The sequence below is a fragment of the Eretmochelys imbricata genome, chromosome 8 (genome assembly GCF_965152235.1).
Source record: "Eretmochelys imbricata isolate rEreImb1 chromosome 8, rEreImb1.hap1, whole genome shotgun sequence".
Classification (NCBI taxonomy): domain Eukaryota; kingdom Metazoa; phylum Chordata; order Testudines; family Cheloniidae; genus Eretmochelys; species Eretmochelys imbricata.
Window position 1 is genome coordinate 66,317,998 of NC_135579.1, and position 27,626 is coordinate 66,345,623.

General features: G+C 41.8%; 1 protein-coding gene across 5 annotated transcripts in view; it reads left to right on the plus strand.

Moving 5' to 3' along the window:
* The window catches only part of CAMSAP2 (calmodulin regulated spectrin associated protein family member 2), a 171,928-nt gene that overhangs the window by 101,048 nt on the left and 43,254 nt on the right, over window positions 1-27,626 (plus strand). For 4 of the 5 annotated variants that reach the window (XM_077824522.1, XM_077824523.1, XM_077824524.1 and 1 more), the window contains exons 5-6: window positions 9,837-9,978; window positions 11,544-11,683. In XM_077824522.1, the coding sequence (XP_077680648.1) occupies window positions 9,837-9,978; window positions 11,544-11,683 (282 nt within the window). Of the gene's footprint in view, window positions 1-5,952; window positions 5,986-9,836; window positions 9,979-11,543; window positions 11,684-27,626 lie in introns of all 5 variants that reach the window. The other variant, XM_077824526.1, reaches the window with a different exon arrangement.

Here is a 27,626-nt window from a genome sequence, read left to right on the forward strand (position 1 = left end):
CCTTCACTTGAGTCCCTAGCAACCTGTTCTCTGTCCCCCTGTGCCAGAAGACAGCCTTACTCTCCTTGCAGATGTTACAGCAAGAAGAAAGTGAACTGCAGGCCATAATGACATATGCAGTTTTTCAAAGACAAAGTGGCCCTATGGCCACATTCAAAATTTTTGTTGGAAGTGGTTTCCCAATTTCACCTTAACCAAGTAATATTTTTGCTATTCTTTCCTAAACCACACTCAAATGCATATGAACAGCAACTTCATTCATTGGATGTGAGACAATGCTTGGCTTTTTACCTAGAGAGGACTACACTTTTTCATTCATCACCTCATTTTTTGTCTCCTATGCAGATCAAAGGAAGGGTCAGGCAGACTTTAGGCAGATTTCCAGGTGGATAACTTCCTGCATTACAATAGCATATAAAGTAGCTGTTGCTCAGACCATTCTTCCTCAGAGATTATGGACTTATTTGATGAGGGCACAACCAAGATCGATAGCATTCTTAATTGCTGTTTTAGATTCATAGATTGATAGATATTAAGGTCAGAAGGGACCATTATGATCATCTAGTCCGACCTCCTGCACAACGCAGGCCACAGAATCTCACCCACCCACTCCTGCGAAAAACTTCTCACCGATGTCTGAGCTATTGAAGTCCTCAAATCATGGTTTAAAGACTTCAAGGAGCAGAGAATCCTCCAGCAAGTGACCCTGTGCCCCATGCTACAGAGGAAGGCGAAAAACTTCCAGGGCCTCTTCCAATCTGCCCTGGAGGAAAATTCCTTCCTGACCCCCAATATGGCGATCAGCTAAACTCTGAGCATATGGGCAAGATTCACCAGCCAGATACCCAGGAAAGAATTCTTTGTAGTAACTCAGATCCCACCCCATCTAACTCCCATCACAGGCCACTGGGCCTATTTACCATGAATATTTAAAGATCAATTAATTGCCAAAATCATGTTATCCCATCATACCATCTCCACCATAAATGTATCGAGTCTAATCTTAAAGACAGATAGGTCTTTTACCCCCACTGCTTCCGTTGGAAGGCTATTCCAAAACTTCACTCCTCTGATGGTTAGAAACCTTCGTCTAATTTCAAGTCTAAACTTCCCAATGACCAGTTTATATCCATTTGTTCTTGTGTCCACATTGGTATTGAGCTTCAATAATTCCTCTCCCTCTCTGGTATTTATCTCTCTGATATATTTATAGAGAGCAATCATATCTCCTTCTTTTGATTTGGCTAAACAAGCCAAGCTTCTTGAGTCTCCTTTCATAAGACAGATTTTCCATTCCTCGGATCATCCTAGTAGCCCTTCTCTGTATCTGTTCCAGTTTGAATTCATCCTTCTTAAACATGGGAGACCACAACTGCACACAGTATTCCAGGTGAGGTCTCACCAGTGCCTTGTATAATGGTACTAAAACCTTCTTATCTCTACTGGAAATACCTCTCCTAATGCATCCCAAGACCGCATTAGCTTTTTTCACGGCCATATCACATTGGCGGCTCATAGTCATCCTATGATCAACCAATACTCCAAGGTCCTTTTCCTCCTCCGTTACTTCTAATTGATGCGTCCCTAGCTTATAACTAAAATTCTTGTTATTAATCCCTAAATGCATAACCTTACACTTCTCACTATTAAATTTCATCCTATTACTATTACTCCAGTTTACAGGGTCATCCAAATCTTCCTGTATGATATCCCGGTCTCTCTCTAAATTGGCAATACCTCCCAGCTTTGTATCATCCGCAAACTTTATTAGCACACTCCCACTTTTTGTGCCGAGGTCAGTAATAAAAAGATTAAATAAGATTGGTCCCAAAATTGGTCCCTGAGGAACTCCACTGATAACCTCCCTCCAGCCTGACAGTTCACCTTTCAGTAGGACCCACTGTAGTCTCCCTGTTAACCAATTCCTTATCCACCTTTTAATTTTCATATTGATCCCCAACTTTTCCAATTTAACTAATAATTCCCCATGTGGCACTGTACCAAATGCCTTACTGAAATCTAGGTAAATTAGATCCATTGTGTTTCCTTTGTCTAAAAAATCTGTTACTTTCTCAAAGAAGGAGATCAGGTTGGTTTGGCACGATCTACCTTTTGTAAAACCATGTTGTATTTTGTCCCATTTACCATTGACTTCAATGTCCTTAACTACTTTCTTCTTCAAAAATTTTTCCCAAGACCTTGCATACTACAGATGTCAAACTAACAGGCTTGTAGTTACCTGGATCACTTTTTTTCCTTTCTTAAAAATAGGAACTATGTTAGCAATTCTCCAATCATATGGTAGAACCCCTGAGTTTACAGATTCATTAAAAATTCTTGCTAATGGGCTTGCAATTTCATGTGCCAATTCCTTTAATGTTCTTGGATGAAGATTATCTGGGCCCCCCGATTTAGTCCCATTAAGCTGTTTGAGTTTTGCTTCTACCTCAGTTATGGTAATATCTTCCTCCATATCCTCATTCCCATTTGTCATGCTACCATTATCCCTAAGATCCTCTTTAGCCTTATTAAAGACTGAAGCAAAGTATTTGTTTAGATATTGGGCCATGCCTAGATTATCCTTGACCTCCACTCCATCCTCAGTGTTTAGCGGTCCCACTTCTTCTTTTTTTTGTTTTCTTCTTATTTATGTGGCTATAGAACCTTTTACTATTGGTTTTAATTCCCTTTGCAAGGTCCAACTCTACTTGACTTTTAGCCTGTCTTACTTTATCCCTACATGTTCTGACCTCAATAAAGTAGCTTTCCTTGCTGATCCCTCACATCTTCCACTCCCTGTATGCTTTCTGCTTTTTCTTAATCACCTCTCTGAGATGCTTGCTCATCCAGCTTGGTCTACAACTCCTGCCTATGAATTTTTTCCCCTTTCTTGGGATGCAGGCTTCCGATAGCTTCTGCAGCTTTGATTTAAAGTAATCCCAGGCCTCCTCTGCCTTTAGATCCATAAATTCTTCAGTCCAATCCACTTCCCTAACTGATTTCCTTAATTTTTGAAAGTCAGCCCTTTTGAAATCAAAAACCCTTGTTGCAGATTTATTTTTGTTAATCCTTCCGTTCAGTTTGAACTGAATTAGCTCATGATCACTTGAACCAAGATTGTCCCCTACAACCATTTCTTCTATGAGGTCCTCACTACTCACCAAAACCAAATCTAAAATGGCATCCCCTCTAGTCAGTTCAGCAACTACTTGATGAAGGAATCCATCAGCTATCGCATCTAGGAAAATCTGAGCCTTATTATTATTACTAGCACTCGTCCTCCAGTCTATATCTGGGAAATTAAAGTCTCCCATGATCATGCAGTTTCCAATAGTATTTACTTCATTAAAAACATTAAAGAGGGCTCTATCCATATCCAAATTAGATCCCGGTGGTCTATAGCACACCCTAAGCACTATCCCAGGGGAGGCTCTAGTAGTTTTCTTCCCCAGTGTAATTTTTGCCCGGATGGACTCTGTCTTATCTATTCCATCGCTTCTTATTTCTTTACATTCTACCGCATCATTGATATACAATGCTACTCCACCACCTTTACCTTTATTTCTGTCTTTCCTAAACAGCACATACCCTTCAATAGCTGTAGTCCAGTCATGACTACTATTCCACCATCTTTCTGTTATCCCTATAATATCTGGTTTCACTTCCTGCACCAGTAGCTCTAGTTCCTCCATTTTGTTAGCTAGGCTCCTCGCATTGGTGTACAAACATCTTAATTTTTGCTGTTTGGCCTCGCTCACATTCTGTACCCTATTTGGCACGGTCATTCTACAGCCAGTATAACCTATTAGACTGGTATCCACACTGCCCTTCGTCCTTATATACATTCTCCTACCCACGGCTGTATCCTTTCTTACTGTGTTTTCTTCCCTCTCAATGCTAAAATCCGGCGTGGAGATTACCTGGACATCTCCCAACCATCTTCCCCAAATCCCTAGTTTAAAGCTCTCTTAATCAGTTGTGCTAGCCTCCATCCTAGAAGTCTATTTCCTTTCCTACTCAGATGAAGTCCATCCCAAGAGAACTGTCCTCTTTCCATGAATGCCTCCCAGTGGCCATACATCCCAAAGCCCTCCTTATAGCACCACTGCCTAAGCCATCTGTTGATAGTCATAATCTTGTCACACCTTTGTTGCCCTTCTCTAGGAACAGGCATAATCCCACTAAAGATCACCTGAGTCTCGATTTCCTTAAGCATCTTCCCCAGCCTAGCATAGTCTTCCTTCATACGTTCCAGTGAGAATCTAGCTGTATCTATCGTGTTGATATTGGACATTGGCAGGGCTGCTGCCCAATCTTCTTTATATATTTTTATCAAGCACTATGCTGTTAGCACTGTGTCGAGGTCACATGCAAACTTTGGAAAGGCAGTTTTGCAGTTGTTGAAGTAGACTCCATGTCCCACCACCTTAAAGTACTGCTTGTGAATTAACTGAATGGAATACCCATCTATAACCACTCAATGGAAAAATTATTACTTGTACTGATAGATAAGATAATAGATAAGCTATTACCAGCAGGAGAGTGGGGTGGGGGGAGGTATTTTTTCATGCTTTGTGTGTATAAAAAGATCTTCTACACTTTCCACATTATGCATCCGATGAAGTGAGCTGTAGCTCACGAAAGCTTATGCTCAAATAAATTGGTTAGTCTCTAAGGTGCCACAAGTACTCCTTTTCTTTTTACTTGTACTGTAACTGTTGTTCTTCTAGATGCGGGTGGAGACATGTATTCCACAACCCAACCTCCAGCCCCTCTGCATCAGAGTGTCTTGTCTTGACATTTGGAGCAAAGGAACTGAGAGAGTTTGGGGCAGCACTGCCCTTAAATAGCCAGGGAAGGGGTTAAGGGCCAGAGGGCATAAGCGCCCTCCCTGCCGGTACTATTAGGAAAAGTTTCCAGTGTTGATACACTGGGTGCTCACGCATCTGAGTGGAATACACATCTGCACCCACATCTCAAAAAAATAGTTACAGTACAGGTAGGTAACTGGTTTTTTGTAATAAATATTTTTCTGAAACCTATAAGCACAATTAAAGACTAATCTAAAACCCTTTGAACTTAATGAAATAATTTCAATTGGTTTTTTTCAATGAGTTTGGGATTAAGCATTTAGAATGAGTTTACTCTGATTCTTTGCAAATCTAATCATTTGGTCTCTCTTTTTTATCATATATATTTTATAGACTATTTGATTATGATTAAATCCACCAATTCTGATTTTTTTCACCCCTTCCCTAGAAGTAACTGAAAGAAAACTACACACATGAAAACTAGGTTGTACATTCAGGTCATTGCCCATCATGTAGCTGATGCTAATGTGACTTGTATTTGTAAATACATGATTGCCCGCACCCTTCATTTTTCTGAAGATTGTCATAGGACTGTATTTACAAAATATTTTTAAACTTGTATGAAACATTACTGGCTGGCATTGGAATTAACTTTTATAAACCTCATTGGAATTTGTAATATTACAAGCATGTTTAGACCTGTTATTATACATTGTGTTACCTTTTTTGCTTGCTTGCATATTCTATGTTCTGAGTCACTTCATTTTGATCATAGTCTCAGATGAATTCCTCAGTTGGCAAAATTGATTGCATATCCTGGGTGCAATTAGATGTGTGAGGACATCAAATAAAATAATAGTGTTTTAAAAACCTGTGTCTTTTTAGTATGGGAAAATTATTCTGTTGATCGACAGAGACTGAAAACTATCATTTCCATTATTAGTTTTACTATTAAAGAATTTCATTTTATTCTGTACGAAGGTTACAGTGCCAATAGCATTTATTATGAAATTATAATACGCTATTGTACAAAACTGAGAGAAGTTTAAAGCAAAATTGCTATGTAAGGATAAACTATAAAATCTGATTTAAAAATTTTTTTTGCTTTTGTTTTTTCTTTTTTCTACTGCTTCCTCTGAAGTCTCCTACCAAATGGTTTTGGAAACTGGTTCCTGTAAGTTTGCCTGACTGCTTCACCTTTGATCTAATAGCTTAAAATGAGAATCGTTTTGTCCATGTCATGCTGGTGTACTCAATTCATTTAATTTATCTCGGCTAGATTAGATTATAGTATAGTAGATCGCTGTCCATAGGGTTCACATAGTTTAGAATCCAGTCGTTCAAGGTAATCTGGAGAAAATTAAAATTTAAGGTATGATATTGGATCAAAAGTTGCTTTAAGAACAGTTGACATGCATCTGTAGTGGTTATGATATTTTACTTTTTATAGTGAAGTGTGTTGTCTTCTCTTACCTCACCTCAGTATATAAAATACCCTCTCTGTACTCTCTCTGGTAAGGTTCTTTGCTTGGTTCATATGCAAACTCCTATTCAGTGTGAATCAGAGCTGCTTGTGTACTTTCTTAAGAAAGTTGATCCACAGAAGCCAACCTTTGTGGCACTTTAAGTTTTTAGACACTTATTGAAAAGTGTGTATCACACATACACCATTTATCCTAGTTTCTCTCTTTTCAATTAGTGATGAGTATTGAGGGGAGCAAAACATTGGCTGTCCCCCTATTGTTAAAATTATAAAAGCATAATAATGTAACTCTGTGCTTAATTAATAACATATTGTAATTTGCACTAAAATTGTATGTAGTTTAATTAGCATATCTCCTGATACACTTCAACAATAAAGATAATATGCTCTTTTCTCTGTCATCAGTAAATCCATACTATAGTTATGGAGCTGCTTTGAGATTTACTGTAGTCTGTAGATGTTCAAGTAAAGGCTGTATTGCATTTTGTTCTGTTTTCCAAAAATGTACTTTTGATTTTTCAATCAAATCACACATGTAGCACTTGTGCAGGCCCTCAGCTAGTTTTGTTTTAACTAATAAGAGATGGTTCATATATATTGCAAAGAGAGAAAAATAAGCTTAGGCAACTGCTTACTGTAAATAAAGTTTGGCCATTGCCTAAAGAACAGCATTAAAAAACAATTTGTAATAGCGATTACAGCTGTTCTATTCCTAGCTGATTGAACCCAATTTCATAAGAGTCTGAGTATAAAAGTAATTCCTCTGCAGTGTTGTCTTTTTTCCCCTCTGCATTGCTATCTATGTATATTTAAAGAGAATATTCAGTTCTGGACTATGTAGTACCATTTAAATGTTCTTATTTCAGGAATGAAAGGACAACAATCTAACTAACATAGGGGAGAGGAGTAAAGCCACAAGTGGGCTGTGTATGGTCATTACAGACCTACGAAAATAAAGTACATTTCTCATCATAATCTGACATACAGTATTTCCATTAAACCAGAAAGTTTGTGAAGAGCTGTTTCAGAATAAAACAGCTTTTGTTATTGCTGTTTTTGTATGAGGTATTTGTTTACTGATAGTTCCCCACCAGTATATTAGAAATATCATATATATTTGCAGTGCAGTTATTAAAAGCAGTGCTGTACCAATCTTTCGATAAATATGGTACTAGCATGTTGAGGTGTTATATTTTGTTATGACCATGTTTATCATCACACTTTCTAAATGATTAAAAGAGATTTTCTTCCAAATTAAAAGTAAAAAATAGTCACTGGTGGCTATACAGTAACTTGAAGTAGCGTAACATATGTTGCCTTCTTTATCAAATGCTGAGTAAATTCCTATTAAAACATGATACAAAATATACCTTGAGCAACCTAGTAGATTTGACTATATTTTAACTTTATTTTTTCCTCAAGTTGGATATTTCTACTCTCTCAAACAACCATCTTCTTCCAGGTCTACCTTAAAGGTTTGACATACTGTAGTTCCCAAGAGAAGTCTGTAGACAATGTTCCTAAGGCAGCCTGAATCATCATTTAAATGACAGGCAGCTTTCTCCCAGAAAGTCATTGTGTGGTGGCATATTGAGAGATGCTGCTAAGCCAGCCATCGTACTCTATATTTAAAACAACTTTAAAATGTTCTTTAAACAAAATTGAGAGACTGTTCTTAAAACAATATATTAAATTTTTGAGAGAAATTTTTAATTATGATTTTTGAGCCAATCTGTATATTATGTGTTACCATATCTTCTCTGCTATTGTTGTCGAATAATAAAATAAAATGTAAGTAAAACATTTCTCCTCACACTTCATTTCTAAACCATTTCCATGGAGGAAAAGCATAATTCTATATTTGTGACAGTATTGTGATTTCCATGACAATAGATTAGATTGTCACGAGTAAAGAATTGTAATTTGGCTGGGGAGGAAAAAGCTCTGACAGTATGAAAAATGTCTTGCTTAAATATAGGTAATTTAAAGTGTTACTAACATATGCAAATCAAATATTAATAATACATGAAAGATTAACACATTTTGTTAAGCATTTTCAGATGTCTATCATAGCAAGGGGACACTGTCTTCTGCCATTTGTATCTTCATACAACATACTTCATGCAATAGTGTCACCACATTTCAAGCTTGAAGTAAAGTTTTAAATCTTACTCTTTAAATATTAAAATATTAACTGGTTAAAAGTTATCTGGGCTATTCTGGTGTGCCATAATAAAGACTTGTCTTCAGTTCACAGTACTGGTGTCTCTCCACAAGGTAATATAGTCTGGGAGTTCTACATTTCTCAATCCACTATTTTGGCCAATTTAAGAGAGACACTGAGATGCACTGAATGGAATCCCATCCAGTTCTCACCAAAAGTATAATTTTCAGGGTTACAGTGAGTGAATTCTCAGAACCTCAAAAGAGAGCCCTCTGAATCCATCTAAATATATACATAACTTAAACATAAAATTAGTTAGCTCAGGGATATTCTTGACATCATAATTAGCATCATAATTAGCACTGAGGTATTAAGACAGATTGTAAACTTTCTGTAGTATTTGAAAATTAAAAGGTCAGTTACACAATAAGTCATATCAACAAGTTAGGAAATACGTCATCGTATATGTCCTTTTTTTTTTCCCCTCCCAATATGGCACTCCAGGGGATGTGAGAAGAGACATTAAGAATGACCAATATGAAATTAGAGCAAAAAAAAAAAGTTTCTTTTCAAAATGTTTTCCTTTTGTAAAATTCTTTTACCCTGGTAGTCTTGACCATGAATCCTTTTCTAAATGCCCTGTTGTCTGTATGACACAGAGTAATAATGAAAATGGAGCTGATCAAATCCAGATTTCTCTACTTTTGAATTTGGCGTCAGGTCTGTTTTAACTGAAGCACGTATTGGCCCAGATCCTCATGTGGCGCATATTGACTTAGCTCAGCTCACTTTCAAAGAGCAATGCAGAGTTACACGACCTGAGGATTTGGCCAATTATGTTAGACAAATAAGTAATTTTTAAATGCTCATGAAACTGAATGCCACTATTTGTAAGTTATTCTCCTAATAATGATAAATGAATTGTCTGATTTCAGAGTGAATTAGAATATTGTATAAAGAAAAGGAGTACTTGTGGCACCTTAGAGACTAACAAATTTATTTGCATGCTCAAATAAATTTGTTAGTCTCTACGGTGCCACAAGTACTCCCTTTCTTTTTGCGGATACAGACTAACACGGCTTTCTACTCTGAAACCAGAATATTGTATGTATTTGATCAAACTTTGACAGCACAGTAGTTTTGAATGAAAGTTGCAATATTATCATATGGACTTATTTCCTTTTAAATCGATTTACATTTTGCCTATTTGTTTAGCATAAATATTAATCTACAGAAAGTAACCTCTGACAAAATGGTGACTGACTTGTTATTACTTAATGCCTTTTCACTAATGGAACACAGAATCTACAGTACAAATCTGTTTTCACATATGTTTCTGAGCATATGTCTATTTTAATCTCCTCTTTCTACATGGTAGGCTCGTTACAGGAAGGAGCAAACACTGCTTAAGCAGCTGCCTTGCATTCCACTGGTCGAAAATCTGCTGAAGGATGGTACAGATGGTTGTGCTTTAGCTGCTCTGATCCACTTTTACTGTCCTGATATTGTCAAACTGGAGGGTGAGTGTGTATGTTAGAGGACTCTCTGCCATTCAAAAGATGGTGATGCAAGTTAAATGGCTTTTTCTTCAGTGTACATTAAAATGGTGGCATTGAATAGCATAAATACATAAGAGGTAAAATTTGAGTTTCTTAAAAGCTCTCACTTGCATAAAATTTCATTTTTTAAAGAGAGAGCACCACTTACCAGGGTATCTCCCAATATTATGTTTACCATTACTATCTATAAATCACCAAGCAAATATAAGTTTGTAAAGATAATTCAATAAGGAACTGTCTTGGCAGATTCCTCACTCTTGAGAGCATATCCTTCAGTGACTAAAGTGTCTTGGCATCCAGCCTTCCTTGGTCATTCTCTGGCCTTCTGTTCTCCCCATGAAAGCTTCAGCCTTGTTGGGATCATGCACATGGATCTCAGGGTTGCTCAGATATGAAGTGTGAAATCCCTATGCAAAACCATTCCACAGAATGCCTCCAGTAGCACAGGCCCCCAGATTTAAGAAAGCAAAATTCCAGTTGCTCTTGACTTATGAGATGAAAAAAGTTGGCTTTCAAGTTATGTAAGTGTCAAATCCAGGCATGTGCTGTTACTGTCTAGTGTGTCTGATCAGAGAAGGGTTGAAACCAGGGCTGCCATGGATGTTGACTCCTTGGATCTTTGCTTCCAGTGCTAACACCTTGCCCTCTTACTGTTTGAGAACAGACAGAGATTCAGAATTTCAGAATTCAGAATAGGCCTGGAGTTGGAATCTCATGTATGCCTTCCCACAGATTCCTCCACTCTCTGTTTTTCAGAACAGTGAAGCAAGACAGGGCTCATGTTATCCTCGAATCCCTAGCTTAATATCACCAGTTTTATTGTTTGGATCTCCTCACCGTAATATCCCATTTACCTTTTTAAAATATGCATGTAAAGTCTCCCCTTTTGTCTCTAAAATAAAGTCAGAGGTGATCAGGTACTACTGTGAGAACCATAGAAAACATTAAAAATATAACGTTTTTATTGAGGCTTACTCTATCTAACAGTATTATTCTTGACACTTATTAGATTTGAATGTTCATATGTGAAGCACAAGATCAATTCCATTTCACTTACTACTAGTATCTGAGCATTTAAAACCTAGTTGCAAGAGGAATACTGTAATCAGTGAAATATATTTAAGTTATACAGTAATGTTTGTGATGGTCTCAAAATAATAAATGGGTCAAGAGTTAGATTATAATTTATTTTCATCAAGGGTCATTAAAAATCATAATTTATAATTACCATTTACAAAAAAAACCCCCAATCATAGTGTGTTTTAGAAAGTATTCAAGATGTTAATCTACTTTGATAGAATAAAAACAAACCTATAAAAATGCAATGGAATAAAATGTAAGATGACATAACTCAAGATTCTGAAATTAAAATCTAATTCAAAACTGGATTTTTAAAAAATTCCTTTTGACAAAATATTTTCATTTTTTAATCTGCCTCCAAAATGCTTGGCACTTATTATATGTAAGGCTTTTATTTTCAGATCTGTAGCTATGCCTAACCTTTTCCGTTTCCGCTTTCATTTTAGATATTTGTTTGAAAGAGACCATGTCATTAGCTGATAGCCTATATAATCTACAGCTCATCCAAGAATTTTGTCAGGAATATTTGAACCAGTGTTGCCATTTCGCTCTTGAAGATATGCTCTATGCTGCTGCTTCAGTAAAGGTAAAAAAAAAAAAAAAGTTTTTTTTTTGAACATGTGATTTCTTCTGATCTGCTTTAGTAATGCTATTTTAGCTGCTTTTAGGTCTATTGCTATATGGTTCAGCGAAAAAGGATATTGCATTTGTTGGAACACGGTGATTAAATTATAATGTGAATATAAAATGCATGTTTGAGCTGCACTTATCACCTCATTTTTGATGGTTATTATTAAACTTGAAATGTAAATATATTTTTAAAAGGAGAACACGTAAAACTTTAATTTTTGGGCAGACTGTCATAACTTTGTTCTCTCTTAATTAAAAACACACAATCTGCAATATTTCTTTAAAAATGTAATTGAGAGTTATGATGGCTGTGACTTCCTAAGTTTTTCAAACCATAGTGTAATTTAAAGTTATAGTTTCTAGAATAACTAACTCAACCACCCTTGTCCATCTGTACAGAAATATAAAATATATACAGTGTTAAATTCTGTGTTTTACATGTGTATGTGCTATATTTATTTGATACGCTATGGTTGCTCTGCAAACCATAACTTTGAATTTCCTGAATTAATTAAAGTTAAATATAACACTTATGCATATAATATGTAGTTGTGTGCATTTCATTTCCTTACCTTAAAACCGAAAACTGTACTGAATTTCACAGTATGTATGTTCATTATAACATATGCTATGAGATTCAAATAAGTGTTTGAGTCTTCTCACAGGTATACAGAATTCTATGTATTAGTTCAATTACTGTGTGTGTTGTCATCTGAATCATAGAATATCAGGGTTGGAAGGGACCTCAGGAGGTCATCTAGTCCAACCCCCTGCTCAAAGCAGGACCAATCTCCAACTAAATCATCCCAGCCAGGGCTTTGTCAAGCCTGACCTTAAAACTTCTAAGGAAGGAGATTCCACCACCTCCCTAGGTAACGCATTCCAGTGTTTCACCACCCTCCTAATGAAAAAGTTTTTCCTAATATCCAACCTAAACCTCCCCCACTGCAACTTGAGACCATTACTCCTCGTTTTGTCATCTGCTATCACTGAGAACAGTCTAGATCCATCCTCTTTGGAACCCCCTTTCAGGTAGTTGAAAGCAGCTATCAAATCTCCCCTCATTCTTCTCTTCCGCAGACTAAACAATCCCAGTTCCCTTAGCCTCTCCTCATAAGTCATGTGTTCCAGTCCCCTAATCATTTTTGTTGCCCTCCGCTGGACGTTTTCCAATTTTTCCACATCCTTCTTGTAGTGTGTGGCCCAAAACTGGACACAGTACTCCACATGAGGCCTCACAAATGTCGAATAGAGGGGAACGATCACGTCCCTCGATCTGCTGGCAATGCCCCTATTTATACATCACAAAATGCCATTGGCCTTCTTGGCAACAACGGCACACTGTTGACCCATATCCATATTCTCATCCACTGTAACCCCAGGTCCTTTTTTGCAGAACTGCTGCCTAGTCATTTGGTCCCTAGTCTGTAGCGGTGCATGGGATTCTTCCGTCCTAAGTGCAGGACTCTGCACTTGTCCTTGTTGAACCTCATCAGATTTCTTTTGGCCCAATCCTCTAATTTGTCTAGGTCCCTCTGTATCCTATCCCTACCCTCCAGCGTATCTACCTCTCCTCCCAATTTAGTGTCATATGCAAACTTTCTGAGCGTGCAATCCACACCATCCTCCAGATCATTAATGAAGATATTGAACAAAACAGGCCCAATAACTGCATTTAGGGCTCATTTCTGCTAATTGTTGAGAACCTTCAACGCCTACTGACTTCACCCAGATGAAGATGTTTAGCAGTTCACAGGAGCACTTAGCATCTTCCAGATTTGAGCTGTTGCTGTCTACTTCAGGCCTCATCTGCACACACACATTGTAGTTAACGTGAGGCAGTGCCTTCCCCATGGCCCCATTTGTGGATGCACTGATATTGGCATAAATATGCTTTTAATAGGTTTGGCTTGTTCCATTAGAGGAAAGGGAATAAACTATACAGCTATAAAGCACCTTTGTACCAATATACCTGTGTTCACACTAGGAGTCGTACTGACATAACTGTAATGCTAAAACATCACATCCCTAGTCAACATAGTTATACTAGCACAAAATCTGTGACTGGACCAGGCCTTAGTCCAGAGGTGGGCAAACTACGGCCCATGGGCCACATCTGACCCGCAGGACTGTCCTGCCTGGCCCCTGAGCTCCCGGCTGAGGAGGCTAGCCCCCAGCCCCTCCCCCGCTGTCCCCACGCCCCCAGCACTCTGGCCCACCGCTTCTGCCTGGCAGTGCGGGCGGCGTAGCTGGGTCTGGCGGGGCTGCGAGCTCCTGCTGCTCTGTGCAGCATGGTAAGGGGGCTGGGAACGAAGTGGCAGGGGTTGGATAAGGGGCAAGGGGTCCCGGGGGGGAAGTCAGGACAGGGAGCAGGGGGCGGTTGGATAGGCATAAGAATCCCGGGGGGGCTGTCAGGGGGTGGGGGTGTGGACAGGGGTCGGGGCAGTCAGGGGACAGGGAGCAGTGGGTGTTGGATAGGGGGTGGGGTCCCAGGGGGCAGTTGGAGCGGGGGGTCCCAGGAGGGGGTGGTCAGGGGACATGGAGCAGGGGGGTTGGATGGATTGAGGATTTTGGGGGTGGTGGTCAGGGGACGGGGAGCAGCGGCAGTTGGATTGGCGTGGGAGTCCGGGGGGGGCTGTCAGGGGGCAGGGGTGTGGACAGGGGGCAGGGCAGTCAGGGAGCAGGGAGGGTAGGATAGGGGGTAGGATCCTAGGGGGTGGTTAGGGGCAGGGGTCCTAGGAGGGGGCGGTCAGGGGACACGGAGCGGGGGGGGTTGGATGGGTCGGTGGTTTTGATGGGGGCAGTCAGGGGGCGGGAAGTGGGAGGGGGCAGATAGGGCGGGGGCCAGGCTGTTTTGGAGAGGCACAGCCTTCCCTACCCGGCCCTCCATACAGTTTTGCAACCCCGATGTGGCCCTCGGGCCAAAAAATTTGCCCACCCCTGCCGTAGTCACTAAGGGCTTGTTTACATACAGCATTACACCAGTTTAACTTAAGGTGTGATTTTAAACCTTTTCAGTTAAGCCAGTGCAAAAGGCTGTGTGGACACTCTTATTTTGGTTTAAACCCAGGCTTATTTCAGTTTAACTAAGGGTATGTCTACACTACAAAATTAGGTCAAATTTATAGAAGTTGATTTTTTAGAAAACGATTTTATACAGGCAATTGTGTGTGTCCCCACTAAGCGCATTAAGTCGGCAGAGTGCGTCCACAGTACCGAGGCTAGTGTCGACTTTCGGAGCGTTGTACTTTAGGTAGCTATCCCACAGTTCCTGCAGTCTCCACCGCTCATTGGAATCCTGGGTTGAGCTCCAAATGCCTGATGGGGCAAAAACATTGTCGTGGGTGGTTTTGGGTACATGTCGTCAGTCGCCCCTCCCTCCGTGAAAGCAACGTCAGACAATCATTTTGTGCCTTTTTTCTTGCGGGTGCCATACTGCTTTCAGCAGACGGTGCAGTAGGACTGCAAACCATCCTCATCGAACGACTGCTTCCACTGCCACTCTGCTCTCCTGGTTGTCTCATAGGTCCTCTATATGACCGTCATCATCTGCCGCTTCTGCTGCAACTGTGCTTGGCTGCTCTTGTCTCATCATACCACGGCAAGCGTGCAACCCGCTCAGCTGTTGAGTCCTGGCAGCAGACGGTGCAGTAGGTCTGTAAAATTGGTCATCCAACCACCACTTCCCCTGCAACTCTGCTCTCCTGCAGATGCCATACCACGGCAAGCATGGAGCCCGCTCAGATCACCGCGGCAGTTATGAGCTTTGTAAACACCTCACGCATTATCATGCAGTATATGCAGAACCAGAACCTGCAAAAGCAGGCGAGGAGGCAACGGCAGCGTGGTAACTAGAGTGATGAGGACATGAACACGGACACAGACTTCTTTCAAACCACGGGCTTTGGCAATTTGGCCATCCTGGTAGCAATGGGGCAGGCTAATGCCATGGAACACCAATTCTGGGCCCAGAAAACCAGCACAGACTGGTGGGACCGCATAGTGTTGCAGGTCTGGGATGATTCTCAGTGGCTGCGAAACTTTCGCATGCGTAACGGCACTTTCATGGAACTTTGTCATTTGCTTTCCCCTGCCCTGAAGCGCAAGAATACCAAGATGAGAGCAGCCCTCACAGTACACAAGTAAGTGGCAATACCCCTCTGGAAGCTTGCAACACCACACAGCTATCAGTCAGTCGGGAATCAATTTGGAGTGGGCAAATCTACTGTGATCCAAGTCACCAATGCAATCACTGATGTTCTGCTATCAAGGGTAGTGACTCTGGGAAATGTGCAGGTTATAGTGGTTGGCTTTGCTGTAATGGGATTCCCTAATTGTGGTGGGGCGATAGGGATATGCGTTCCATCTATCTTGGGACCGGAGCACCAAGGCAGCCAGTACATAAACTGCAAGGGGTACTTTTCAATGGTGCTGCAAGCACTGGTGGATCACAAGAGATGTTTCACCAACATCAACGTGGGATGGCCGGGAAAGGTACATGATGCTCACATTTTCAGGAACTCTGGTCTGTATGAACAGCTGCAGCAAGGGACTTACTTTCCAGACCAGAAAATAACCGTTGGGGATGTTGAAATGCCTATAGTTATCCTTGGGGACCCAGCCTACCCCTTAACGCCATGGCTCATGAAGCCATACACAGTCACCCTGGACAGTAGTCAGGAGCTGTTCAACTATAGGCTGAGCAAGTGCAGAATGGTGGTAGGATGTGCATTTGGACGTTTAAAAGCACGCTGGTGCAGTTTACTGACTCGGTTAGACCTCAGTGAAACTAATATTCCCATTGTTATTACTGCTTGCTGTGTGCTACACAATATTTGTGAGAGTAAGGGGGAGAAGTTTATGGCAGGATGGGAAGTTGAGGCAAATCGCCTGGCCTCTGATCACGCGCAGCCAGACACCAGGGCGATTAGAAGAGCACAGCAGGGCGCGCTGCACATCAGAGAAACTTTGAAAACCAGTTTCATGGCTGATCAGGCTACGGTGTGACAGTTCTGTTTGTTTCTCCTTGATGAAAACCCGCCCACTTGGTTCACTCTACTTCCCTGTAAGCCAACTGCCCTCCCCTCCCCCCTTCGATCACCGCTTGCAGAGGCAATAAAGTCATTGTTGTTTCAAATTCATGCATTCTTTATTAATTCATCACACAAATAGGGGGATAACTGCCAAGGTAGCTTGGGGAGGGGTGGAGTAGGAGGGAAGCAATGGATTGGGTGGGGGAGGAGGGAAGGACAAGGCCACACTGCCCTTCAAAACTTACTGAATGCCAGCCTTCTGTTGGTTGGGCAGTCCTCTGGGGTGGAGTGGTTGGGTGCCCGGAGCCCCCAACCCCCTTCCCCCATGCGTTCTTGGGTGTCTGGGTGAGGAGGCTATGGAACTTGGGGAGGAGGGCAGTTGGTTACACAGGGGCTGCAGTGGCGGTCTGTGCCTTTTCTGCACCTGAGCCATACACTGGAGCATATCAGTTTGATCTTCCAGTAGCCTCAGCATTGCATCCTGCCTCGTCCTCATCACGCTGCTGCCACCTCTCCTATTGCTCCAGCCTTCTGTCCTCTCGCGCATCCCTCCTGTCCTCGTGTTCATTTTGTGCTTTCCTGGACTCTGACATTGTCTGCCTCCATGCATTCTGCTGGGCTCTTTCAGTGCGGGAGGACTGCATGAGCTCAGAGAACATTTAATCACGAGTGCGTTTTTTTCGCCTTCTTATCTGTGCTAGCCTCTGGGATGGAGATGCTAGTGGCAGCGTTGAAACATTTGCAGCTGCGGGAGGGAAAAAAGGGGAGAGTAAAATTGAAAAAGACACATTGGCCATTTAAAAGGAGGGGCTGATGTTTTCGGGTTAACGTGCAGCACAAACCCAACTAAGCCCCCCCACCACCCAGTTCTCTGGAATGATCGCATCACCCCCCCCCCACCACCACATGGCTAACAGCGGGGATGATTTGTTTTCAGCCACAGGCGAACAGCTCAGTAGGAATGGCCACCTCTGAATGTCCCCTTAATAAAATTGCCCTATTTTAACCAGGTGACCATGAACAATATCACTCTCCTGAGGATAACACAGAGAGATAAAAAATGGATGTTGCTTGAATGCCAGCAAACACTGGGACCACACGCTGCCATGCTTTCTTATGCAATGATTCTAGACTACGTGCTACTGGCCTGGCGTAGTAAAGTGTCCTACCTTGGAGGATTCAATAAGACTGCCCTCCCCAGAAACCTTTTGCAAAGGCTTTGGGAGTACTTCCAGGAGAGCTTCACTGAGATGTCCCTGGAGGATTTCCGCTCCATCCCCAGACACGTTAACAGACTTTTCCAGTGGCTGTACTGGCCGCGAATGCATCCCCAGTCTTCAGGGCAAATTAATCATTAAACACGCTTGCTTTTAAACTGTGTATTATATTTTAAAAGGTATGCTCACCAGAGGTGCCTTCTCTGCCTTCCAGGTCCGGAGCCCGGGTTGGGAGAGTATTGGATCATGGTGATAAACAATTCCTGGCTGTCAGGGAGAACAGTTTCTCTGCTTGCCTGGTGTGCGCTATCTTCAACCTCCCCCTCCTCCTCATCTTCCTCGTCCCCAAAATCCTCATCCCTGTTGCGTGAGACTCCCTTGCAGGAGTCCACGTACAGGTGTGAGGTAGTTGTAGGGCACCCCCTAGAATTGCATGCAGCTCCTCATAGAAGTGGCATGTCTGGGGCTCTGACCCGAGAGGGCGTTTGCCTCTTGGGTTTTTTGATAGGCTTGCCTGAGCTCCTTACGTTTCACGCGGCACTGTTGTGGGTCCCTGTTATAGCCTCTGTCCTTTATGCCCTTGGAGATTTTTTTCAAAGCACGGATTCAATAACAATCAGATCCAGTACCTCCCGTTCGGTCCATGCTGGAGCTCTTTTGCGATTCTGGGACTCCATGGTCACCTCTGCTGATGAGATCTCCACGGTCACCTGTGCTGATCAGCGTGCCCTGCTGGCCAAACAGGAAATGAAATTCCAAAGTTTGCGGGGCTTTTTCTGTCTACCTGGCCAGTGCATCCAAGTTGAGAGTGCTGTCCAGAGCGGTCACAATGGAGCACTCTGGGATAGCTCCTGGAGGCCAATACCGTCAAATTGCATGCACACTACCCCAAATTCGACCCGGCGATGTCAATTTCAGCACTAATTCCCTCGTCAGGGAGGAGTACAGAAATCGATTTTAAGAGCCCATTAAGTCGACAAAAATGGCTTTGTTGTGTGGACGGGTGCAGGGTGAAATCTATCTAACGCTGCTAAATTCGACCTAAACTCGTAGTGTAGGCCAGGGCTAAGAAAATTAAAAACAGATTTAAGCTAAATCGAAATAAGCTACTCTTAAATCAAAATAAGACTTTTATTTAAATAAGTCTTAAAAGTTAGGTTGACATAGCTGTGTCAGTCTGAGATGTGAAAAAAACAACACCCTGACCTAAATAGCTATCCTGACCTTTTCCCTGGTGTACCCAGTTGTGTCAGCGGAAATGTGCTTCTGTCGACATAGCTAACTTTGCTTAGGAGGATGGTGTTCATACGCCAACAGAAAAACACCTTTTGTCAGGTAGGCTGCATCTACTCTACAGCTTTATGCCGGCATAGCTACGCTGACATAGTAGCCTTAGGCCAGGTCACCACTACACACTTAGTTTGGTATAACTATGTGGCTCAGGGGTGTGAAAAATCCACACCCCTGAGCAACATCGTTATACCAACCTTAGCCCCCCCACGTAGACAGCACAATGTTGACGGGAGAGCTACATAGCTACCACCTCTCTCTGCCCTTAGAATATCAATACAGGGGATTGCACTGGACTAACTACACTGATTTAGCTAAACCATTGCACTAAGGAAAATAGATATGTGCATACAGAGTACTGTTTTTATTAATTTTATAGATTTATTTCTTAACAGCTTCTTCTTAACTTGGCAAAACACTAATTCTTGCAGGACTACATAGATCCCAAGTTCGAACTTTTAATATGAAACTGTTCTTTAGTTTACAAGTGCCAAAAAGTATCTCAGCAATATTTTCTGTGACTGTAAAACATTTTCCCTGTGCTTGGGTGATTAAAATAGCTGAACAGATTTTCTTCAAGTTATAAAATGAAAATGCATATCAGGGCAAAACCTGTCTTTTTCCAGAAAGTTATATGCTTAAAACAGAGACTTATGTTCTGTTGTGATTGTAATGATAGTGTGACCAGTGTGATTCTATAATAGATATTTTCAGGCTTATCCTTTGAACATAGTGAGGTATCTCACAGACTGAGCAGAGCTTTTGGTACTCCTTTGGTACCTCTGCTTTCTTACAATGAACTCTCCTCTTCTCAAGAGACAAGAGTAAGAGAAAAAAATGTGCCTCATTTTCCTAGTCAGGTGTCTTCTTTAAGGTCAATGTAGAGAATTGGAGACAACTGCTGAAATGTTTCTTCCCTAAATGTAACTCTCCTTTTTGTGTTTTGTTCTTTTTTTAAAGACTCTATTTAAAATATTTCCCTTTTTTGCTTAAGATTCTTCTTTGAATGTCTTCAAAGAATTAAATGTTCTTTTTGTGGCATCAGCATAGCCATTGCAGATGGGATGTAATCAGTTTTCTGAATAACTGGGTCATCTTCACTGCTGTTCTTATGATCTCTAGCAGTTTCTCAAGCTGAGTCAAAAAGGCTGGAAGCCTGCATATTGTTCTGCTGGAACCTTACTTATATGGGTAGTCACACTGACTTTAATGGGACTGCCTGTGTCAGTAAGAGCTGCAGAATCAGTCCCCTAATGTATAAGTATGGTCATCTCTTGCTGATTATTCTGTTACTTCACATACTGAAACTTCATCAGTTGCTGCTCGAGGCAGCCAGTTTCATCTGCTTGAGTCAGCTTTTGGCATTTTCAAATTTCCACATCACAGACTACTCCCTATCGACATGCTTGTTATACTGTTATCTCTTATTGCTTAGAATATCTATTTGCTTGTGTTGTGGGAGCAGACAAAAGGATGTGGACAACAGGCTTGCCCACCATGTCAAATTTCTGCTCATCCCATCTTGAGTTGAACTTCTTCCATATTTTGATCTCTTTCCCCCAGCCCTGGCTATCTGGAATATATGGAATCCATGACGCCTTATTGCTGTGCTAAGCTAATCCATGACAATGAGTAATGCTATTTTTGTACAGTAGGTGCATAGTGTATAATGATTCAAATAAGTATCCAATATAAAGCTTTGAGAACAAGTATTTGAATATAAATATTTTCTTTATAAATTAATTTCTTATATTGTACACTTTAAAAATGCTACAGACTAAGTAATTTTCCTGCTTCTGAATAATTTGTTTAGAGTGGATTTAGGTCTTTCATAGGTTTAGGACATTTGTAAATTGAAAAAGCTCATTGTGGCCATGCTTTCACGAGCTTCTTGTGGCACAAATACCTATTTAGATGTAAATGCTACACAGAAAAGCTGCCAAGTTTTCCTCCTAAGCCTTGGCAGGGAAACACTAGCTGGTGCTGTAGGCTCTGTTCTGCATGTGTGGAAAAGACATCTGATTTAAAAATAAATCCACAGTTAAGACGAGGGCTTTCCAAGTTTCCCAGGACATCCATTGGGAGTAACTTCTAATAAGAATATATGCTCCCTTGACGAACCCCTTTGAAAAAGCTCATGTTGTGAGCAGAAACCGTAAATATTGCACAACATATTAAAATGCTATATAGTACAGAAAATTGTTTTCTCATTCTAGAAACTGACTAGGAATGATATCAGTGTGTGATGCAAACCTATACAATTATTTTCTATTTGCTGACTCTTCCAAAGAGAATTTTTGTGGAAAAAAGTAGTTTTTAAATTTAACTGCCACATGATAGTATATATTAATGTATAAGTTTAAAATAATAGCCTACTTTTGCAGCTTTTTGCTCTGATTTTATCAATGTATCCTAGCCCCTGTCCTGCTCATACAGCTTGTTTTCCTTATTGTATCTCTTTGACTAGAAGGGTATAATGGAATATGCTGTTTCCTTTCTGCTAGAGCTTTGAGTAATGCACTGCCACTTGCCAGCAGGCGGATGGTTTGCATCATTTCTGTAGTATACAGAGCCTGCAGATCACCAGGCTGATGTATTTCTGTCTCTAGCTTATAAAATGCAGTGTGGTTTCTTTGTACTTCAGGGAAACTATCGTAAATTGATTATCTTTTAGCTTGTAGTTTTGATCCCTTTTCTGTATAAGAAGCAAAGTGATTTAAAAACAAATTATATATGTTAAGGGCAGGATTAAATGCTTCAATATAATACATTTTAGAATAGTTATTTTAAAATTTGCTAACAGGTGAAGTATACCATTAATATATGTAATGTACTGTGACAAAGCTCTGTCCTCGCCTCCGTCGGTCCCACGTTTCCTGGCAGATTTCGCTAGCCTCAAAGACTCACTGTGACCCTCCACATAACCTTTCTTTCTCTAGAGACAAGAGTCACAGTCTACTGAGCCATTTTCATCATAAGCCAGCAAGGGAGGTGAGGAGAAGTTATCCTTCCTTGCATAGTCTCTGTTGTCTCCCAGTCTCAGTGATTAATCAGGGGGCAAAGGTGAGGGGGAGCCCGGGCCCACCCTCTACTCTGGGCTCCAGCCCAGGGACCCTAATAGTATCAGCTATGGTAGCTGACCTTTTAGAAACATGACATGTACAATTCCCTGGGCTACTTCCCCCACAGCAGTCCTCACTTCCTCAAGCTCCACTTCACCCTTACCTCAGGGCCTCTTTCCTTGTGTCTGATATGGTGTGTACTACTCGGCCTCTCCAACAGCACAACTTCCTCACACAGCTCCTGACATGCACACCCATCTGACTGACTGGGAGGCTTTTAACTAGTTTCAGCCATCCCCTGATTGGCTTCAGGTGTCCCAATCAACCTAGCATTCTCCCTGCCTTCTGGAAAGTTCTTAATTGGCCCCAGGTGTCTTAATTGACCTGAAGCAGCTTCCATTTCACTTAACCTGGTACCAGGGATTTGTTTAGCCTGGAGCTAATATATCTATCTCCCACTACTTTTCTGTAGCCATCTGGCCTTGCCCTGTCACAGTACATATCTTCAGAGGACTTAATGCAATCCAGCAGTCTGCTTCCTCCCGATTTCATCATCCATCAGTTGCAGAAGCAGCAAATAATTTCCTTGTACTTGTTGAACTTCACTCCTTGGGCTTAGTAGCGATCATTAATGCAGTAAATTAGGATTTCTAACATGCTTACACCTTTCTTTGTGAAAGGGCAGAAGGTTGGGCAGAAGGTTCACTATATTTCCTGGCCTCGATGTGTATGGCCTAGCTGTTGCAACTCGTCAAGTGGATAAGACTGCACAGCAGGTAGTGATATTATCTTATCAGAAATCAGTTAATCTCTGATATTTCTGCCATAAGTAACAAAAAGAACCAAGCTGCCAACAGAAAGTGCATTTTAGGGGAAAGCAGTGGCACAAATCACAGTTGAGCCTCCAGGATGGACATGGAGTTTCTAGTGCAGCCCTTGAAAGGAAGCAAAGTACTCTACTCTGACTTCCTGTGCTCTGTTGTGATTAAATATATCCACCTTTCCAACCCATCCTGTTACAGTCTGAGGCTTCACAGTTTAACAGGAGATTCAGGGCAGTCTGATCAACAAGATTCCAGTGAGTAAGGCTTTATGTACACTTAAAACGCAACAGCAGAACCGCTGCTGTGCTGAAGCTGCGTCACTGTAGCACTTCCATGTAGACACTCACTACAGCGACAGGAGGGGTTATTCTGTTGCTGTAGTTAATCCACTTCCCCAAGAGGCATAAGCAAGGTTGATGCAAGAATTCTTGCATGATTTCACACTGTCTACACCAGAGGTTAGTTCATCTTCACTATGTTGCTCAGGTGTGTGGATTTTGCATAGTCCTGAGCAACATAGCTGGCTTGACCTAACTTTTTAGTGTAGATCCGGCCTAAATCTGGAGAAGAACTAAGTAGAAGAGCCTTGTGCTTAATTTACATTTTGGACGCCAGAACAGTTCTCCCTTGTGGCTGACTTTTTCTGTGATACCCCATGAAGCCTGAGGACTCAGAATTGTGTCATGTTCAGTTACTGAAGGTATGTCTACACTGCAGTGTGAGCCTGTGCTTGAGCCTGGGCTCAAGCCTAACTCCCCTTGTATCTACACTGCAGTTGCGCTAATCCAGGGTCCCAGGGCCCTGCAGGACTGGAGGGTCTGAGCTTGAGTTAATCCAAGAATCAGGATCCAAGCCCTATTGCTTTGCAGCAGAGATGCAGCTCCGCTTGCCTGAGGTCCCGGGAGTCACCTGGAAGTATTCCACAATTCCCTGGGACAACTTCCTTTATTCTCTCTCTCTCAAAAGTCTTCAATCCACTGTAATGAAAACGGAAGCCGTTCCCCTCCCCTTGGCAAATGGCAGCAGCTCAGGTCAGCATTAACCCAGTCTCTTCTGATCAACAATCTGCAAGCACATTATCAGACAGCCTCCTGGATTTGCAACGGAGAGCAAATTGATCAAACCTTTTGCAAAGCAAACTGCCTTCCTGGCAAGGTACAGGGCAGGCAGTAAAGTTTTCCCACAGTGCACCACGGTCTTAGGCTAGAGTGGCCACATTTCAGGGTTGGCGGAGGAGCACTAGGGTCTCTGGGATAAGATTACTTTGGCTTGGGTTTGCTCATTGCAGTGTGGACACTAGAGCCCTAAATTCAAGCAAGGATTAGAAAAGTCTTAACGTAGGGTTAAAATGCAATGTGGATGCTCAAGTCCAGGGTTCTCTAACATAGGTCAGCTGACTTGAGTCGTACTAAGCCTGGACTTATATTGCAGTGAAGACATATCCTGAGAGTTAACTGATTTCAAAGATTCCCACCACCCACTTCTAACACATGCCAGACTTACAGTCTGCCCAAACAGTTCTCAGATAACTTCACTGCTTACCTAAGGGGCATCAGAGTCACCGTCATCAAGTTCCTGTCCCATAAGACTGCAGTTCCTCTAGCTGGTTGGCTGAGAACAATGGAAAATGATCTCTAATTTAAAATAAATAAAGGAGCACAGGGAGTAGCTTATACCCTATTTCTCTTGAAGCTTGTCAGGTCGAAACTGTGTACTTTGGGTTACATTAGTGTGCACATTGCATCCTTCAGTTACACAAAGACAAGGTGGATCATGAATATGTGTGAAATAAGAATTCAGAGTCTGACTTAACCAAGAAGGTAGTGACCACTTCTGTCTCTGATATCAACAATCATTGAAACCAAGTCAAACAAATAGTAGGCATCAGTGACTAAACATCCAAAGTGTTTTATGGTGTGTACACATTGTACTGCATTTCAAGTGATTCATCAGATAGTTATTTGTTTAGCTTACTTACAGTATAAAAGGCACGTTGGCTTCTAAAGACACCATTTCCAGATGGATTAATTATGAAGTAGTTGGAGCATATGAAGCCAAGAAAAAAGACATCCTTTTCCCTCCCCCATTCCAAAAGATCATCACAGCACACTCACAAAGGCAATGGCTAGTGATGTTGCAGAAGATATCTGAGTATGTTCCATGGATGTTTAAGGCACTACACAGTGGACCAGTAGGTATTGGGTGATTTACTTTGAGACACAAAGATAGTAGGTAAAATCTGGTGAAGTGGTGAGGAATAAAAAATAATCAGATAGTGGAATAAGTATTTTTTCCTAAAAATGCCTATCCTAGTCAGGATCAACCCTTCCATCAAACAAGAAACAAGCAAGAATAGCAGTGTTTGGGTCTCTTTTCTTCTTAGCAAAGTTTGATTATGTCAGGTTGCCCTTTTTCTCTCTCCCCCCCTACCTCCTACAAGCTGTTTTCTCCTGTGATGGTTTTCTCATATTTTTCTTTACTCTTATCTGGGAAATCACTTTGATCTGGAAAAGAGGCAAAAAGGGGAAGCTCTCATTATGTCTTCTCACAGACACATGTTCCACCTGGTAGAAGAATGATTCCATGCAGGTGTGAAAATTTACAGAAAACCTTTACAGGTAACGCTTAAACTGTCACAGAAAAATCTCTACTTACCATGTAGTGTTGTCAACTTGGTTGAGTTTAAGGCATCCTACAATTTGCGCTTCCTAGCCTAATTAATACTAAGAATATATCAGCGGAGACATGTTTGATCTCTTACGAAAGATCACATGTCCCATCTGGCAGGTGAGACATGTTAAAGGTATTACTAAAAGAATCATATTTGTACATAGTATGAGTGGAAAAGACATTTTGGGTCAACTAGTCTAGTTTTTGGCATTATATGAAGCCTATTTCCTTTACTACTGTTGTTCCTTCTAGTAGAGTCTTAGGGCTTATCTACACGTAAGCTGCACCACTTAGTGCACCACTGTAGTGCTTCAGTGAAGACACTACCACGCCAACGGGAGGGCTTCTCCTGTCAGCGCCAGTAATCCACCTCCCTGAGAGGCAGCAGCTAGGTTGATGGGAGAATTCACTTGTCTACGTATCACTGCTACTCTAGGGATTAGGTTGGTTTAACTGGGTTGTTCAGGAGTGTGGATTTTTCACACCCTTGAGCAATGTAGTTATACCAACCTAATTTCCTAGTGTAGACCAGGCCTTAGAGAATATATTCTTAAATCGGGAATCTTAAATGTTTCTGACCTACTTGACTTGTTCAGATCCAACAGAGTGGAAGCTTTATGTTGTGAAGTCAACCTTCTGAATGTGAAATGATTTAACATTGTCTTAGCCTGGAACAGTTATGAAAGGTCTGAACTCCCCTCAGTCATCTAAACAGGATGTTAGGTCTGAAATCTAATATGGAGCAGATCTTCAAATAATTTAGATGTGAAGTCGCACACATGAAATGGATGCCTTATTTCTGCATGTAATTACTAAATTAAGCATGCAAAGTGAGTAATTGCATGCACAAAAGGCCAGATAAGCAAAGGGCAGAAATAGCGGTCGTGGAATCAGTTTTTCCCACTAAGCAATGTTAAATGCAGCAGTAACCGTATCTAAGGGCTCATTTGTATTTGAATACAGTTTTGAATAATTGAGTTTCCTGACATAATGCTGACTGACTTGCTAACCAGTAAAAAAAACATGTTCAGCATCATGTCATCTAACTCAGGGCTTGTCCATACAGAGACATAGTGGGTGGCACATGAATGTAAATCTATCGCACACTAGCTTGCTACATGCTAAGTCGCTGTGAGGACCCTGCTGTGACATACTGTGCAGCAAGCTAGAGCCTTGTACAGTCATGCCCTGGTTTGCCATGCGCTAAGTCTCCATATGGACATGCCCTCAGTGGCTCAAAATCATGTTCATACTTTAAAAGTTTGCAGTGTAGATGAATCCTAATAGTTGTGTTGCTACATAAGGGCCATGTTCTATCCTCTGTCTTAGTACAACTCTCCTTCTGATGTCAGTGGGAGAACTACTGTTGATCTACGTCAGAGGTGGGCAAACTACAGCGGCCCGCGGGACCGTCCTGCTTGGCCCTTGAGCTCCTGGCTGGGGAGGCTAGCCCCCAGCTTCCCCCCTGCTGTCCCTCCTCCCCTACAGCCATGCCGCCGCGCGCTCTTGCAGGGCTGCGTGGCAGCGTGTCTGGCTCTGCCTGGGCGGCGCAGCTCTAAACATGCTGCTCTGAGTGGCATGGTAAGGGGGCCGAGGGGACCAGGCCGGCAGGTCCCGGGGGATAGTCAGGGGGCAGGGAGCAGGGCGTGGTTGGATAGGTGTGGGAGTCCCGGGGGGCCTGTCAGGGGGCAGTTGGATGGGGTGGAGGTTCTGGGGGAGTGGTCAGGAGATGGGGAATGGCGGGTGGGGGTTGGAAAGGCGTGGGAGTCCCAGGGGGCCTGTCAGGGGATGGGGGTATGGATG